We start from the raw sequence: 16,360 nt of genomic DNA, 5'->3' as shown, positions 1-16,360 counted from the left end.
TAATTTAGTCTAAATGGTTAATGTCAGCTTTTGTTTACTAAATGTCTTCTTTGTTGTCTCTGGATCTATTTTGAATGTTCCAATTCCAATATTTCAACTCACTGCATTCTGGACTAATTCCATGTAATTTCCCCCCCAGATCAAAAGGTCTACTTCCACCTCGTCATTTAGAGCTAATAACAGTAGCATTGTCTAATGTCAGTTTATTGAGGACTGTTATTGTTGATACAGAGACAATTAGAGGCAGCACTAGATAAATGTACCAATAGGTTGGACAAGAGGCAAGTAAAAGCACCAATAGGCTATATGACTTATATTTGTCACACAATGACAAATGTTGATTAACTGCAGTAAGTGGCTAATGGTTTTAAACAAGCAGTAGGATTTGATATAGGCCTACCTGTAATCAATTGAATGTTTTAAATGTTTTTCCCCACTTTCCCTGATCATAGAACGATGGAAAGTGACAGTCTTACTGCGTGTGACTTTCATCTAAAGATCAAAAGCTCTCCATTTTAGATCTGTATCAATAGAAATTAGTAGCATATACCATTTAAATCAGTCGAAAAAACATTTAGCATAGCTAAAAGAAGCCCAACCGGAACATTGGACACCTGTTGTCTAATCAAACTATAGCCATGCACAGCCATACAGTACATCAGACATGTGGTATTGACGAGCATCCTTTTTAGGACGGTGGTCGCGCATAGACACAAAGGCTTGTTGTGTAACTAATTGAGCGCTTTAGAGTAGCGACGAGTAAATGCGTATTAGGGGGCAGTGGTTTGTGTTATGTTCATTAAGACATTCTTGTACGGATTGAGGCAAAATAGAAGGGCTTTACATAATTACGTTCATGCTTTTTCACGTGAAATGATCCTTTAAAAGCAAGCTTCGTTAGATCATATTGAGGCACATCGTCAGTGATCGGATAGTGAAGAGTAAGTGGTCTGTGATTTCTGCACTTATTGTGTCAAATCGCATTCAAGATGGTGTCTTCCTACCCGTTACCAGACGGCTTTTCGGACTTCGATGTGTTCTCCTTGGGATCTTGTCTGCTAGTGGAGGGTGAGTGTTATTGGTTTCTAATTTGATTCATCCAGAGCTGCAATGTTGCAGCGTACATTTGTTTTCTCATACCGGGAACTGAAGCTCCGCAGTCATGGGTGGCCTATGCTATTCCGCGAGGGGGTAAACAGTAGCCTACGCGAATGAATTGCTTTACTGAATACGACTTCTTGGAGTTAAACGCCCAATATTCTGTAATACTTAATATTATTTATAAAGGGGCAATTAAGAAGAAAACATGTAAACATAGATTATTGTGTGATCAGTGCGCGTGCAATGCATTCATACTGTTATTTCTCTGTAGGTCTTCTTGGATTCTTCCTGAATGCTGTGACAGTTGTAGCTTTCCTTAAAGTCAGAGAACTGCGAACCCCCAGCAATTTCCTGGTCTTTAGCTTGGCACTGGCTGATATGGGCATATCCTCTAATGCTACTATTGCCGCTTTTTCCAGTTTCTTGAGGTGAGTGACGTCTCATAATAAATCTACCCTCACGAGTGCACGACTGCCAGTTATTCACGTTCATATGAAACACTGAAGTGTAGTCACTCATTGGCCATGCATGCATTATGTAACTGGTACAACAGCTGTAGGCGTATTGATTGCTCCCTGAAACAATCCAACCAATTCGCTGTCGATAACTGACAACTACAATTGATTGATTTGACCTCTGGAAAATTGCAAACACGGGAATAGGTGGTAACGCTCCGGTGGAAAGGGAGTGAGCTTGCCGAAAACATACCGTAAGCTATTTCTTCGAATAAACGAGCGGCGTTTATTAAATGGCGCGGCGTTTATTCGAGTGCGGCGTTTATTCGACGGCGTTTAATTAGTAAGAGAGATTTCGTGAATTGTAGCTGCAGTACAGCCACAGACAACTTCGTTGCTGGTATTGTGATAAATGAATCATGCAGCTAAAAACGCAGGTTTCATTTACTACCTGACCTCCTTGTCTGTTCTTTGTTTGTCTGAGTGCGGTAACTACCTTTCTCATTGGCTATCAATTAGGTGTGCGTTGGTAGTACAACTGTCTCAAATGCAAGTGTTCTACAATGTGTAAAAATCCGGAGCAGCATGCCGAAACTTTCATACACGTTAGCTTTCAAACAGAAAGCTTTGCAGAAAGTTATGCCCTACATGTGTAATAAATACTGGGGTTGAATTTAAACAATTAAATAACCGTTTTCAGATTTTTGGGAGACGTTTATTCGAGGGCGGCGTTTACACAACGTTTATTTTTGGTGCAGAGTTCATTTGAGGGCGGCGTTTATTCAAGTGCGGCGTTTATTCAAAGAAATACGGTACTCCACAAAAGCCTGTTCAATGATACGGAAAGGCACCAGATTTAGAATCTCTAATCGGGGTTTGAGGGATGATGTTCAAGGTTTGCATATGGGCCAGATGCACACGATTCTCCTCTTTATGGCTATTGTTAGACAGTGACCTGCTTCCAATTCTTTCATTGAGGATCCAGACCATTCCAAAGTGCATGGTAAACATGGTATAAGTCAACAACAATAATAATATTGTTTGTTTTCTATGCACCACCTCAGATACTGGCCCTATGGCTCTGATGGATGCCAGACTCACGGATTCCAGGGTTTCATGACAGCTCTTGCCAGCATCCACTTCATCGCTGCCATTGCATGGGACAGATATCATCAGTACTGCACCAGTAAGTGACATCATGAGTCTGACATGACTCTCTCTCACACACACACATACTCTAAAACCGACACACCAAATAATACCTGTGAGTGCAACCCACAACAATGCCATCAGCAATAACTTGTTCCTACACTTCTCTGCCCCCCCTCATACACACTGCACCCACTAGACAGGTATTAAACTTGCAGGCCTTTGTTTGCAGCTGTGCTGTATGCCTCTTGGTCAATCTGAGAGGCCATCTGGCCTTTTCTCAGATGCTGTTGGCTGCAAAGAAGCTCCTTACCAGAGCTTTAATGATAGTATAATCTTCAGATTAATGTCATACAGACTGATTCTACAAATCTCTACCACACCCAGAGACAATAGCATCACAAGGCCCACAGAGCATACACAAAATCCAACCTCCGGCATAAAAAGTACTTTTGTATTGCAATAATATCAGTATGATAAACCAACATAAATGCATGTTGCATAAGCATAAGCCTGAACATTTGAAGCTGGCTGTATTAAATATTCTGTGTCATCCCTTTACTTAATCTGCCCAGTCACCATAACGAAGGAGAATAGTCTCCCTTCTTTGTGCTCTCATAGACTTGTAATAACCATCTACCTGCTAGTGGTCATTAATACACATAGCTTTTCTACTCAAATTGAGCAATGCTGGTGCTGATATCAGTACTGTAGTGGGGAATGTAGTTATGAAGTAATGTTGCTGGGTTTTGTGCCTCTCCTGGCTAGCGCGAGTGTGCCTGTGTTCCCCAGGGACAAAGCTGCAGTGGAGCAGCGCTATTAGCCTGGTGATGTTCATCTGGCTTTTCTCGGCTTTCTGGTCCGCCATGCCCCTCATCGGCTGGGGAGAATACGACTACGAGCCCCTGAGGACCTGCTGCACACTGGACTACAGCAAGGGTGACAGGTAACACACTCACTCAAACCTACAGTAGATTCTCCCTCCCTCCAGCCCCCTACAGCAAGGACATTCTTCTTGGGTTGCCACAAACTCTGCATACATAACACCATGTTTTATGCTCCTTGAACAGGAACTACGTGTCATACCTGATCCCCATGGCCATCTTCAACATGGCCATCCAAACCTTTGTTGTCCTGTCCTCATACCAGTCTATTGGAGAGAAATTCAAGAAGACTGGAAACCCTAGGGTAAGAACATGGGCTGTTGTTTATTAGAATAGAAAGTGAGGTCTGAGTTTAGGAATGGTCAAGTTACAATCTTCCCACTTAACTGCCTTGACAACTGACCAGGTCATAGCCATGTCTCAGCAATTAAAGTGAGATCTGAAATGTAAATGCAGGGCCGAAGAGAGGGTTCAGAATGTTTAGAAAATACACTATTCTGTAGCCAGGCTGTTCTGCTACAAAGTTTATGTCCTCAGAGGTTTTCAATCTGTTACTCCCAGTGTTCTGGGCAGGCTTGAGAAGACCACGTTAACCCAAGCACACAGTGGTGTGGCCTGGGTTGTGGTCACAGTGAACTCATTACTAGAGCAGTCCTGTTACATAACCTTTATGATTTGCACGCATTCACGCACTGACAGTGGCGCATACATCGGAAAAATGTCATGGTCACTCAAGATCAGTGGGAATGAAAGGCCTCTCAGATGCCCCAAAGCTAAAGCAAAAAATAATAATAACACCAACAACATAAATAGCAACTCTATGACAGTATCTGACTGGCATTTCTGATCTGGTGACATTCATTAACAGCTGTGCCTGAAAAAATAATTCGAAATATTATACATACAGCCTGTCTAGGTAGTGAAAAACACTTAACAACCATTCACTGTATATCCAACTTGTCTGTTGGCTGAAGAGAAAGGCAAGTTGATTGTGAAATTATCGTAAGTCAGCCATTGTTTTTATCCCAGGCATTATCCCAGGCTTGTGACTAGCCTGTCACATGCACGTTACCCTCATGACTGGAGACATTATTCCTTCCTCCATTCACTCTTTATGGTCTAGCAGTAACAATCCATGCCCATTCACTCCCCCTTTCCTTTCCTCTTCTCCCTCTTACACTATTTCAACTCTCCATACTCCCCCCCTCTCGCCCCCTCTCCCGCCCCTCTCTCCCCCCCCTCTCTCTCTCTCTCTCTCTCTCTCTCTCTCTCTCTCTCTCTCTCTCTCTCTCTTCTCCCGCCCCACCCCCTCTTTCTCTCTCTCTCTCTCTCTCTCTCTCTCTCTCTCTCTCTCTCTCTCTCTCTCTCTCTCTCTCCCGCCCCCTCTCTCTCTCTCTCTCTCTCTCTCTCTCTCTCTGTCTCTCTCTCTCTGTCTGTTTGTAGTTCAATGCTAGCACTCCTCTGAAGACCATGCTCTTCTGCTGGGGTCCCTATGGAATCCTGGCCTTCTATGCTGCTGTGGAGAACGCCAACCTGGTTTCACCTAAACTGAGAATGGTGAGAGAATGTAGACACACACATTCAGGCTCACACCGAATGAGAGGCACTGGAATGTCACAGACAAATTTGGATCATCATTATGTGACCTCACTACCAGGGTTTCCCAAGATAATGACAATTTTGAAAACAATGTTCTGCTTCCCACTTTGTTTTTAAGATGGCTCCTATTCTGGCAAAAACTTCTCCCACCTTTAACGTGTTCCTGTATGCCCTGGGAAATGAGAACTACAGAGGAGGAATCTGGCAGTTCCTCACCGGGGAAAAGATTGAAGTGCCTCAAATTGAGAACAAGTCCAAATAAACTAAGCACCCAATAATCATACAAACTTGTATTGGTCCTGGTGGTTTTCTCACAGGTATGAACAAAGTCGTAGGTCCATGGACCTTATGTGTGTACTTGTCAGTGTGTGTTGTGCAAGTGAATGTGGTAGTTGAGGTTAGTGTGTGAGATCTACATTTGTGTTGTGTCGTCTGGATGTGTGGTATTTTGGTTTTCCAGTTTAGAATAACATGTTGTCGATTCACCAAATTTAGGGGGAATGGGAGGTGGTCTCAGGGAGCTAAGTATTAGAGCATCCCCCCACCTTGCCAAACTTGGGGTGTCCAATGCTATTAGTTTTACCCATCTCCCCACCCACCACCATTGGGACCCCCCAATACATCTGACACCATTCAAACACGGAAATACACCTCCAAGTTATCCATGGTGTTATTCCAACATTCCAATGACATTTGACTCATTGAGGTCAAAATACTTTCAGTCTTTGACTGAAAACCCATCACAGTCACACACTAAAATAGATCTTCGCGTCAGGCAAATTTACCTATGTCATATTGGATGTGTTCAAAACGTTCTCTCTTTGTGCTCAGAAGTGTTTTCCTGAGCTACATCTGGGTTGAGTCAAGTGAGTCAGCAGTGCTCCACTGTTTAATCCCACAAACAAGAGTGCTTTTCATGAACCCCCTCCACACACACACACACACACACACACAACCCCTCAACCCCCCACCTCTGTGACCAGGGGATTGAGATTAGCATTGAGGAAGGAGATTAATCAGACATGTTTCTCGCCTCTTGGTCTCATTTTAAAGCAGATGAATTGTCCCATTTTTGCTTTTCTCTTTCCACTCATACATCTTTGTGCAGAACACTTCTAAAACCACTATCAAGGATTGGAACATAATATTAATTTGATAAGAAAAAAACTCTTACTCTGGTTATAATTTAAAATGAGATGTAGCTTGAAATAGAAGATTGTGGTAAACCAGTTTTGGTGAACAATGTCGTTGAGTACCTTTATTCCCTCTTTATTCATTAAATCATCCACTACAGAAACCTGTTAATATTACCTATTGTGGCTATTAAGAGGTGTGTTCCACCTCATTTGGACCGATCGGATGACATATACAGTACAATGTTGCCTCTTGAACATATTACCTCAGTAGCTGTTGTTCACAGTACTGCTGCAGATATAATTTCAGTGTTACTCGTTGAAAGTGATCGGTGTGCCACAAGGTCTAAGGACCCTAACATAAAGAGATGGTTATCATATAATCAATACCTTTAACAGTATTCACAGTAGCCTGCACTTGATATATCATCTTGTTTAACACTGTCAAATATTGCTGGCAGTGTGTCTGTCTCTGAGCATTTACAAACAAATTGTACAAGCCGTTACACAGTGTCCAAAGATCAAGAGTTCACTAGCATTTTGCTCAGACAAATTCTTTCTTTGACAATCAAACACTCACTGTCACCTGCATGTCCTTAGTGACATCATCAGAGTGTGTCCTGAGTTACTCAGTGTGTCCTGAGTAACTCAAACAAAGGTTTATCCAGATATACCGTCTGTGTAAACTACCTATCACTTTATCCCATGTACATGTATTCACAAGCAGCAAAGCACAACGGGGATACAGTAGGAATAGACTGAAATGTTTAGCTTCTGTCTAGGGTACGTATTCAAAGAAAGCATTTAAACATGTTTCTAAATCATTGAAATCATGTGCTATTTTGGATCACATTAATTTGAAAAGAAACAGTTTTGTTTAATTAAAACAACATGATGTTGTCACCTGTCTGCTTGTGAAGAGTGACTTCAGTACGTGTTAACAGTTTAGAAAAATCTTCTTGAGACTAAATGTATTGCCAATGCTTGTCAAAATTGTGGACTCTGACAAATCAATTCCCAATAAAACAAAGTGCTTATTTACTGTCAACCTTGTAGTATAGTCTTGTGAAGAACAAATTTTTTGTAATCTACAATAAAACGTCAAAACTGTCTGAAGAGTGAAGAGTCTATAAGATGTGTTTTCTTATTTTAACTTTTCCATTTTGCGTACAGTAGCAACTTTCTGATTCTGGTCATGATCATTTATCTAAAATGCTGAGCAAGCACATGGATGAGCAAGCATTTGTAGGACATCACTAGCCATATTCTCAACATACCCCCCTGACTTACTGATAATTGTCATTTGTAATTGTGTATACATCTATCATGTCAATGAGTATCTAAGGCACTCTAATCTGTTTATCAGACCCTGATTCCAACTAACATCCACACGTCACGTACATTGAAGTACAGTAGAGGAGACCAGTTGGTGTTAAGCTGATTAATTGATGAAAGTCCTCCCAGAGGCCTGATTTGTTACGCAATTATGTGGTAACATTGCATCTGCAGTGACCAGGGCATACTCACCCTTCACCCTTCAGGCTCAGTCAAGCCCATTCAGAACTGACGGTATATGGACCTTGTGAATGACAAACTAGAACACAAAAATGAAGGGCCTAGAAGTGAGCAGCTAGGAAAAACACCCAGCTGACAGTATGACTGGAAGGGCAGATATAATCATTCTAGTTAATTACAGTTCTATGTAAGCCCACACATCAGATTAATTAGAGAGGGAGTTGACATCTGCTAGGATGACTTTGGTGTGCCTTGACTGTACTGTAGTTACAGGATATGACACTTTGGTGACACTACTACTGAGACCTATGGTATATTACTGGTTTGTTTGTATGTAACCGCAGCATTCATTTTCATGACAAACCCTAAATACATTCAGTCTCATGCACTGGTGAACCAAAATAAGTCCTACAAATGGACAGGACATGCTGTGCTTTATTGTACTGGACTGTATGTGTGTGAGTGTCTGTGTGTCTATATGTGTGTCTATGTCACAATACACTTTCAAATGTCTGAGAAATTAGAAATTATTGCTTGGTAAAACTGGGTCACAGGCTCAAATATAAAGGGTTGTGTATTTGCCTCAGTGGGCACAGTAAATGAAATTATTGTTGATGATTAGACATTCACAATAGTTCAGATGTCAAACAACTAAACATTTCAACCCCCAAAAACCAGCTGAAAGCTGAAGTTTAAGTATTTCCTTTAGTTTCTATATGCGCGACCACAAAAAAAAAACACAGAAAAAAAGTATTCACATCACCAGATGTCTGTTAAAACTGTGGATATCAGTGTTTCTAAAAGAACATCCGCCAGAGATTTGCAAGGGGAAGAGGCCGAGTCTCCAAACTCCTGGATTATACCACACTTAGAATCCAAATCTGGCAGGACACCACCATTTTGTAATTTTATTGATTTCCTGAACTTGTTTTTTCATCAGCTTTTCTACTCGAACAGCAGCAGTCTGGTCTTACATTCGAAGAGATTCAGGTACTTACAGTTCACTGCGGATTAGGCCTGGTAAACCAATGAAATTTTCATATGGGTTTTTAAGAGGATTACCCAGCAATATGACAAGCAATATAAAGTGTCAGTCGAGGTGAAGTTTACAGAGGTAAGAGTCACAAAGTTTTGCGCATGCAGTACCATCCTGTGCTGGTCACAGTGGCTTAACTCTCAACATCACTTCAAACAAAACATAGGAAATGGAAGGCAAGCCTCACTCCAAAGACAGGCTGCATTCTTTCTCAGTGAATTCCCAGTCGACTTCACATGGAGCACAAATTATAGATAAGAACTCTCTTTATTTTGATTAGGTATGTAACAGAATGCAGTAGGACCATACAGTTGTCTTGGTACTAAGTCTACAAAAATATTTCCCCTCAGAGAGTAACTGTAATGCCCTGTGATCAACCCCAGCCCTTCACCTAAACCTCTGCCTCATCCAGGCGTAAGAGTAGGGTGAAAAGTCGAACGACTGCCCAGTGTTCAGACACATACCACACAAACACTCACACATACACACACCCATACACACATTCTTTTACATGATTAGTTCTCTTCATCAGATCTGAAGCCGATTAAAACACTTCCCACTCCCGTGAGACACACACACACACACACATACACGCAGACACACACGCATACAGACATAGAAACTGAATATGGACAGTGCAGTTTTCAGTGGCATTCTCAACAGATGCTCTGGTAATACAGTACAGTACATGTATTGTACAAGGACCAGAAGCATATCCTTTGCCATTTGAACGTATTCTTGTAGAGGTGAATATACAATGAAAAAGTACAACAAAAACATAATACTAGTTTTTTTTTATAGAAATAGTGTTATAAAGGATTAGTGACAGCAGAGTAATCTGGATTAAAGGGGTTTGCGTCACTGCTCTTTAGAAAGCTCTCTGTTCTAATTCATTAAATCACTCACTTTTAACCAGAACGCTGGGAAGTGGACACTGTCATGATGTGACCACGTCTCTCTCTTTTGTTCTTTCTCTCTCTAACTCTTTCTGTCTCTTACACATACAGCACATGACAGATGCCCATTAGTTAAAGGATAACCAATACAAAATATAGTCACATATACAGTAGTATTGTCTTGCACTTTTTGTTTCCTTTTATTTACATTGACATTGAGTGGATCTACAGCAGCAGTTCATCAGAAGGAGTTATCAATAACTCTATTAATAAAAGACAATTTAGAAGGGTTTTGTTACCCAAGATGCTTTTGAACACATAAGATTAACCTGAAAACTATAAAACTCAAAAAGTAAATACTTTCATCGTAGGCTCTGAGTAGGCCTCTGAGTGCAAGAATGTGTGTTTTCTGTGTTTCTGTTTTATGATAACTAGGACTGGGAGCGACACTTCATGGCCATCTTGGGCTTGTTTTACACTCAAATGCCTCCTCCCTACTGTGACCCACTATCTATTAGAACTAATATTAATTTAACTTTTTAATATGATCCTGTTACTTCATATGTTTTTCATTGTGTATATTGTGTATTGTGCATGCCAGTATAGAAGGATCAGTGCAATATACACTACATTACACAAATGACATTTCCCCAATTCCATTGGTGTAATCTCTCATGAGACACAACAACATGCGGTACAACAAAATCTAAAATTCAATATGAAGCTACACATTTGCAGGTATCACAAGAAGTAAGTATTGCTAATTGCAACTTTTGGTGCCCTTGGGTCAAGTGAAATGTAATTAATCTAGGTGGAGCCTGAAGAGATGCATCTTGAGACTATGCTTAGCTGACGGGAGAGATAATTCTACTGCTGCGAAGCATAAAAAGAGAAGCACCTCATGGTAGGAGTGCAAGGGCCCTTCATTCCCTGCACAGGGGTCACAAGATGACCTGATGTTGCACAGCATAGTGCTTGAGTTGGTGCATACGGCTGGATGATGTACTGAAGGTATGCAGGGCCCATCCTACTGGCCACAGCATTATGTAAAGTTCAGGGTTACTCTAGGGAAATGGATGATCATGGGAGTGCATGAGTAATTTGCAGTTCTTTTCTCATTACAAGCTGGTGTCTTGCTGCCAAGTCCTGCTTTCCAGCTTGGTTTGTGGAATTGTCTTTCTCCAGCATAATTATGTAATATTTTTTGTAATGTAGTTGTTTTATCAATAAAAGTTAATCATCTGCATTGATAAAAAAAATCTAATAAATATTTGCCTATGTTCAATTTCCAATTGTTTCAATTCAGACCACTTCCTATGCCTGTGTACTGAACGTATCGTGGACGCTGAGCTGCTCTACTCTACACTGCACTCAGTACCCTGGCACCACTCCAGATCTTGCAGTTAGTTCAAACAAGCCAGGCACATAATGGCATCACTGCTTTGGGGAGATTTCGGCCTCAACATTTTTGGATCTATTAAGATCTACGGATTGTACCCTAAGTTATTAGGACAAGTTATAAGGTTATGTGAGAAAACTACTGAGTGAATTGTGGAGAAATTAGTCTAACATCCTCCATCCTCTGAGAGGTTGAAATTGAATAACCAGTGCTAATCAAGACAGGTTTTAGCAATTGCTAAGGTGCACTTAATGAATCTGGGATCCGTTTGATCTCCATCACAACCAAGGATAACAGCAGTCTGTTTTGGCAATAGAAAATGAACATTTATTACACACTGCAAATTCTAAGCATATTTTTACATGAGCAAGGATCATGTAAACAACATGTAAACCATTATAAAAACTTGATTACTAAACTGGATACCAATTTCATTCCAAGTATATCAGCAAAATCCTTTTGTGTCTGTGTGTTGAGTGACATTCTTTCCGTGGTAGGTTGAATAGTTTCAGAAAGAAAATACACAGCCCTTGGCGGGACATGTTCTTTTTATGGTTTATACTATACTTATAAGGTTGGGGTTAGACGTCACTTAATGTCACATTTATGTTCTATAACAAAGGTTTAACTATGTGGTGTTAACAATTAGTATATGAAGTTGTATTTTGTATTTATTGGGCCATTGTTTAATGACTGATTAATGATTATTAATTGGTCGTTTGATGTCAAGTTGTATGTTATAGGTAATTCCTTTTTGTACGTATTTTCTGTTTTGAGAGTCAGCACTCTAAAGATGAAAACTCACTGTGAGTTGACACAAAACATAGCATGCCCTTTGCCTTGACTGAGTTCTTTGGCTGTGGAATTTTAGCTGTCGTGCTTAGGATTTTGCATGGCCGTCAGAAATTAATACTTTGGCGACTACACAAGATTACATGGTGAACTTGCATCTCCGGAGCTTGGTTTCAAATCAGATCAGAGTGGAATCGCAGAGAAATAGCAAAAAAAATCATCCCCTGAGTCAGCCAATCCTGTTATGGTGACCAGCCTGGGCTCTACCCTGTAACAGTCATAAAGACAGAGAATTAAAAACACATTATTTCCCCTAGATAAAAAACTGACGTGAGTTTGGATGGAAAGATAGAGTGAGTGAGCGAGTGAGTAGATAAGTGTATACATGTGGGAGAGCCAGACAGAAAACCCAACAGAGGGAGTCAAAAAAGGAGTGAGTCAAGGAGACAGTCCCAGGGGTGAGCCTTGGCTCTGTATTTTACACAATTTCTCTGTTTACCCACTACTATTGAGTAGCTGAGTGAAATGTGATTAAGGAGGCTTTTCTCAATCAGACATGATGTAATATTTTACGTAAACATTTGAATGTCAGCCAAAAAGCAAATCTCTTGCATAATTATTATGGCATGATTTGTTTGGGAATCAAGGATTTTCATTGCAATGTACTGTATTTGGCAATGATGTGGAGTGTGGCTGTATGAATTATCCCTGATGTAGTAGGCTGAATATGGATGTTTTATGTTTCGTGACTTGATCTCTGAAATCTCTGTTGTACAGGTGGTTTTCTGATTTTTACTGACAAGCATTGAGGTAATGGGGTGCATTGAGGTAAGGGGGTTGGGTGAATGCATCAAGCTTGAATGGGTAGGTCCTATGGTCCTCACTAATCAATATTTTAAGAGATGTGTGTCTTGTGAGTAGACATTAGTGTTATATCAATGCAAACCTTTCTGTCTCCATATTGATATATTCTTCTCTTACCATATTCACTTTCTGACATTCATCAAATAACCTGGTTTGTCTAAACATGTTTCCTTATTGTGTGTTTGGAACAAGACCCCACCCCCAGCTCCTCATCTTGAAGAAAAGGCCCCAATGGATCTTGATGGTTTGCATTTCCATTTTAGGCACATCTTACTCAAGTCAAAATATCCATAACTTTCTTCCCCAATATATGTATATTTTCTATTCTAGAACTTACGTCGAAATAAAATTATTTAATAGAAAAATCTTTGCTGATATTTGCTTAGTTTGAAACAAATCCAAACAAACGGCCTAGACCTATGATGAAGCCAGGAGCACGGTGAGCTTCTCGACTGCGCAAGACCGGACAAGATGGAATTTCAACATGGCGCGGACCGTATCTCTTTTTTTTAGCCTCAACGTGCCACTGAGCCCTTCCATAGAATCTAACGGTCGTCATCTTTAAGCAGCTTTGATGTTTGGTCTACTTAATAAGGCAATAGTTCGCAAGGGTCGGTCATACCAAATTTCTGCATATGTATATGAGGACACCTAGTGGCCAGTGAACCCCTGCAAGGCTACAGACTATTCAACACAGTAATACTTCCAGTTTTTCACAATTGTTAAAACACATTTCTTGAAACAGTCACTCATTTTCTCAAAACCAAATCTTCAAACTCAATATCCAAAACCTCAGACTTTTCTGGCAAAATCAAACACTCGCCCTTAAACCATTTACAGTATTTTACAATCGCTATGACAATTTGTTTAATACTTTTAACAAGTTTCCTAAACTCTTGACACAATTAGCACAACATCCGTCTGTGTTGGCTATAGAATTAAGTTAACACATTTCTTGTTGCTTTGACACAAAATGCATAGAGTAAAAAAAAGTAAAATACTTGAACTTTTTTTATACAAAAGCTCAACCAAGACCAAAACAATCGATTTTACTGCCCAATTTACCAATGCTTTCACACTGTATGTCAGAACATCAGGGGAGAACTGTCAGGGCCCTCTAATATATTCTAAAAATACATATTTTAAAAGTAATCTGTCCAAATGTCATGCTCAAAATCACACATTGTAAACTAAATTTCAACACTAATAACACGAAAATACACTAAACAATATCAGAATCAGAAATTGATTTATTCGCCATGAATGTTTGCACAGACAAGGAATTTGCTTAGGCAGGGAGGTGCATACAACAAATATATAGGAATCTTATATTTAAAAGTGGCCTAACTATACTAAGGATACATAAACTAGCAATACTGAGTGGAATACAATTAAAATAAAATATACAATAAAATATAAGTTGCCATATTACAGGAGTTGAATGTACAGCAAAATGTAAATGGTTTTTAAGACAGTCAGTGTGGGCTCTTGGCCTTGTTGAGGAGGCCAACAGCGGAAGGGAAGAAAAACTGTTTGTGTGGCGTGAGGTTTTGGTCATGATGGACCGCAGCCTTCTGCCGGAGGGGAGTGACTGAGAAAGGGAGTGTCCAGGGTGGCAGGAGTCCGCCACAATCTTTTTTGCTCGTCTCAGGGACCTCGAGGTGTGCAGGTCCTCGAGGGAAAGCAGATTGCAGGCAATCACCTTCTCTGCAGTGCGGATGATACACTGCAGCCTGCTCTTGTCCTTGGCAGTGGCAGCAGCGTACCAGATGGTGATAGAAGAAGTGAGGATGGACTCAATGATGGCTGTGTAGAAGTGCACCATCATTGTCTTTGGCAGGTTGAATTTCTTCAGCTGCCGCAGGAAGTACATCCTCTGTTGTGCTTTCTTGGTGAGGGAGCTAATGTTCAGTTCCCATTCGAGGTCCTGGGAGAGGATAGTGCCCAGGAAGCGGAAGGACTCCACAGTGTTGACTGGGGAGTCACTCAGGGTGATAGGGGTGAGTGGGGCGGTGTTCTTCCTGAAGTCCACAACCATCTCCACTGTCTTGAGAGCATTGACCTCTAGGTTGTTCTGGCTACACCAGGCCACCAGGTTGTCTGCTTCCCACCTATAATCAGACTAATCTCCACCAGAGATGAGCCCAATGAGGGTGGTGTCGTCCGCAAACTGTGCAGCTGTTGGTGTACAGGGAGAAGAGCAGAGAAGAAAGGATGTGTCAAAACAAAACATGTCTACAAAAACACCAACACATGATCTATTTCAACAGGAACATTTAGTCAATCATAGCACAATGTCATAAAAACACTAACTTCAGATGGAATTACAGAAACTGCATTCTTTTATGTGTCAGGCCTCACAGTATATTGATCATAGATTGTGTTTTGCAATGCAGTTTCTTTTGAAGCCTCTCTAAATTTTTGTGTTGTTGGGTTTAGTAAACACATGGTTATTGTTTGTTTTGCTGCTGAAATTCAGAACAAAAAATGAATGACATCTCAGAGTAGCTTTATAGATACGATTACTTAAAGATTAAAAAAAGAAGACAGAAACATAACTGCTGCAGTAAAGGCTTCATTTGCAACAGGACATTACTGCAAGAAATATGCAATATAGCGGCCATGTACAGTATTACCCTTGCTCTGGCCCTTCTCTGAGTGCCACCACACATTCTAACTCCTCTCCCTTGCCCTTGACCCACTCCTCTCCCTTGTCCTGGTACTTGTCTTCCTCTCCCTCATGCATCACTACTGTATACTTTTTTTGTGTGGCTCTATATTGTTATTTTTCAGTGCCGCTGCTAAAAATGAAATGTACAAATGAAATGTAAGAGGGTCTGGTTAGGATCATATTTTGAGGGGTATTGCTCCATAGACCTCCATTCATTCTGCACTCGCTCGTTAGCGCCCTCACATGGAACTTCAACCAGTTCAGAACCCGGAAGTTTCCCGAGAGTGGCAGTTCTCTGGTTCTCTCTATATTAGACATTACCCCTGACTCTTGTTGTCTTTTTGAGACAATTATCGACAAGTTGACCGAGCCTACTGTCACCGTTCGTCAGGCCACTGAGATAGGAAAGGGCACCCACGGCGAGCTTGAAGTGATGTGTCGTTCGTGAACGATTTGTTCATTTTGAACGAATCCGAAGGACTTGGGAGTAACGAGTCCTCTCAACGAGTGATTCGTTCATTTCCCGACTCGGTCTTTCAACGAGTCTTTGGATCATTTTCACGTGACCTGCATAGGCTCTGCAGCTAGAGGAAACGAACGATTCGTTCATTTCCCGACTCGGTCTTTCTACGAGTCTTTGGATCCTTTTTTCACGTGACCCGCATTGTATTTTTTAGTAGAGCAAACAGTTTCCTTATTCCCTTTCGCGTGGCCGCTGTTTTAGTAAGACGTGAATGATATTCGCTCAAGACATCATACTGACTGGTTTTGCTATTTTCACTTTACATTTACACTTACAGTTTAGTGCAGTGTAATTGTTTGACGTGATAATTAAACGCTAGTGTGATAATACATGACCAAATCAT

At 40.8% G+C, this 16,360-nt stretch overlaps 1 protein-coding gene across 1 annotated transcript; it reads left to right on the top strand.

Annotated features, from left to right (window-relative positions):
• The first annotated feature begins 748 nt into the window (after nt 1-748).
• On the top strand, nt 749-7,389 carry rgra (retinal G protein coupled receptor a). Its single transcript, XM_084709743.1, has 7 exons — nt 749-1,068; nt 1,373-1,529; nt 2,621-2,742; nt 3,498-3,651; nt 3,776-3,893; nt 5,033-5,146; nt 5,307-7,389. Exons 1-7 carry the CDS (start codon nt 990-992, stop codon nt 5,448-5,450), a joined length of 888 nt encoding a protein of 295 aa, XP_084565869.1. The 5' UTR covers nt 749-989; the 3' UTR covers nt 5,451-7,389.
• Nucleotides 7,390-16,360: the final 8,971 nt, after the last annotated feature.

Source organism: Hypomesus nipponensis, chromosome 11 (assembly GCF_054491055.1).
Source record: "Hypomesus nipponensis isolate SF chromosome 11, ASM5449105v1, whole genome shotgun sequence".
In the NCBI taxonomy this organism is placed as follows: Eukaryota; Metazoa; Chordata; class Actinopteri; order Osmeriformes; family Osmeridae; genus Hypomesus; species Hypomesus nipponensis.
Note: the sequence above shows the minus strand (reverse complement) of the source record. Positions and strands in the feature narration are given on the sequence as shown.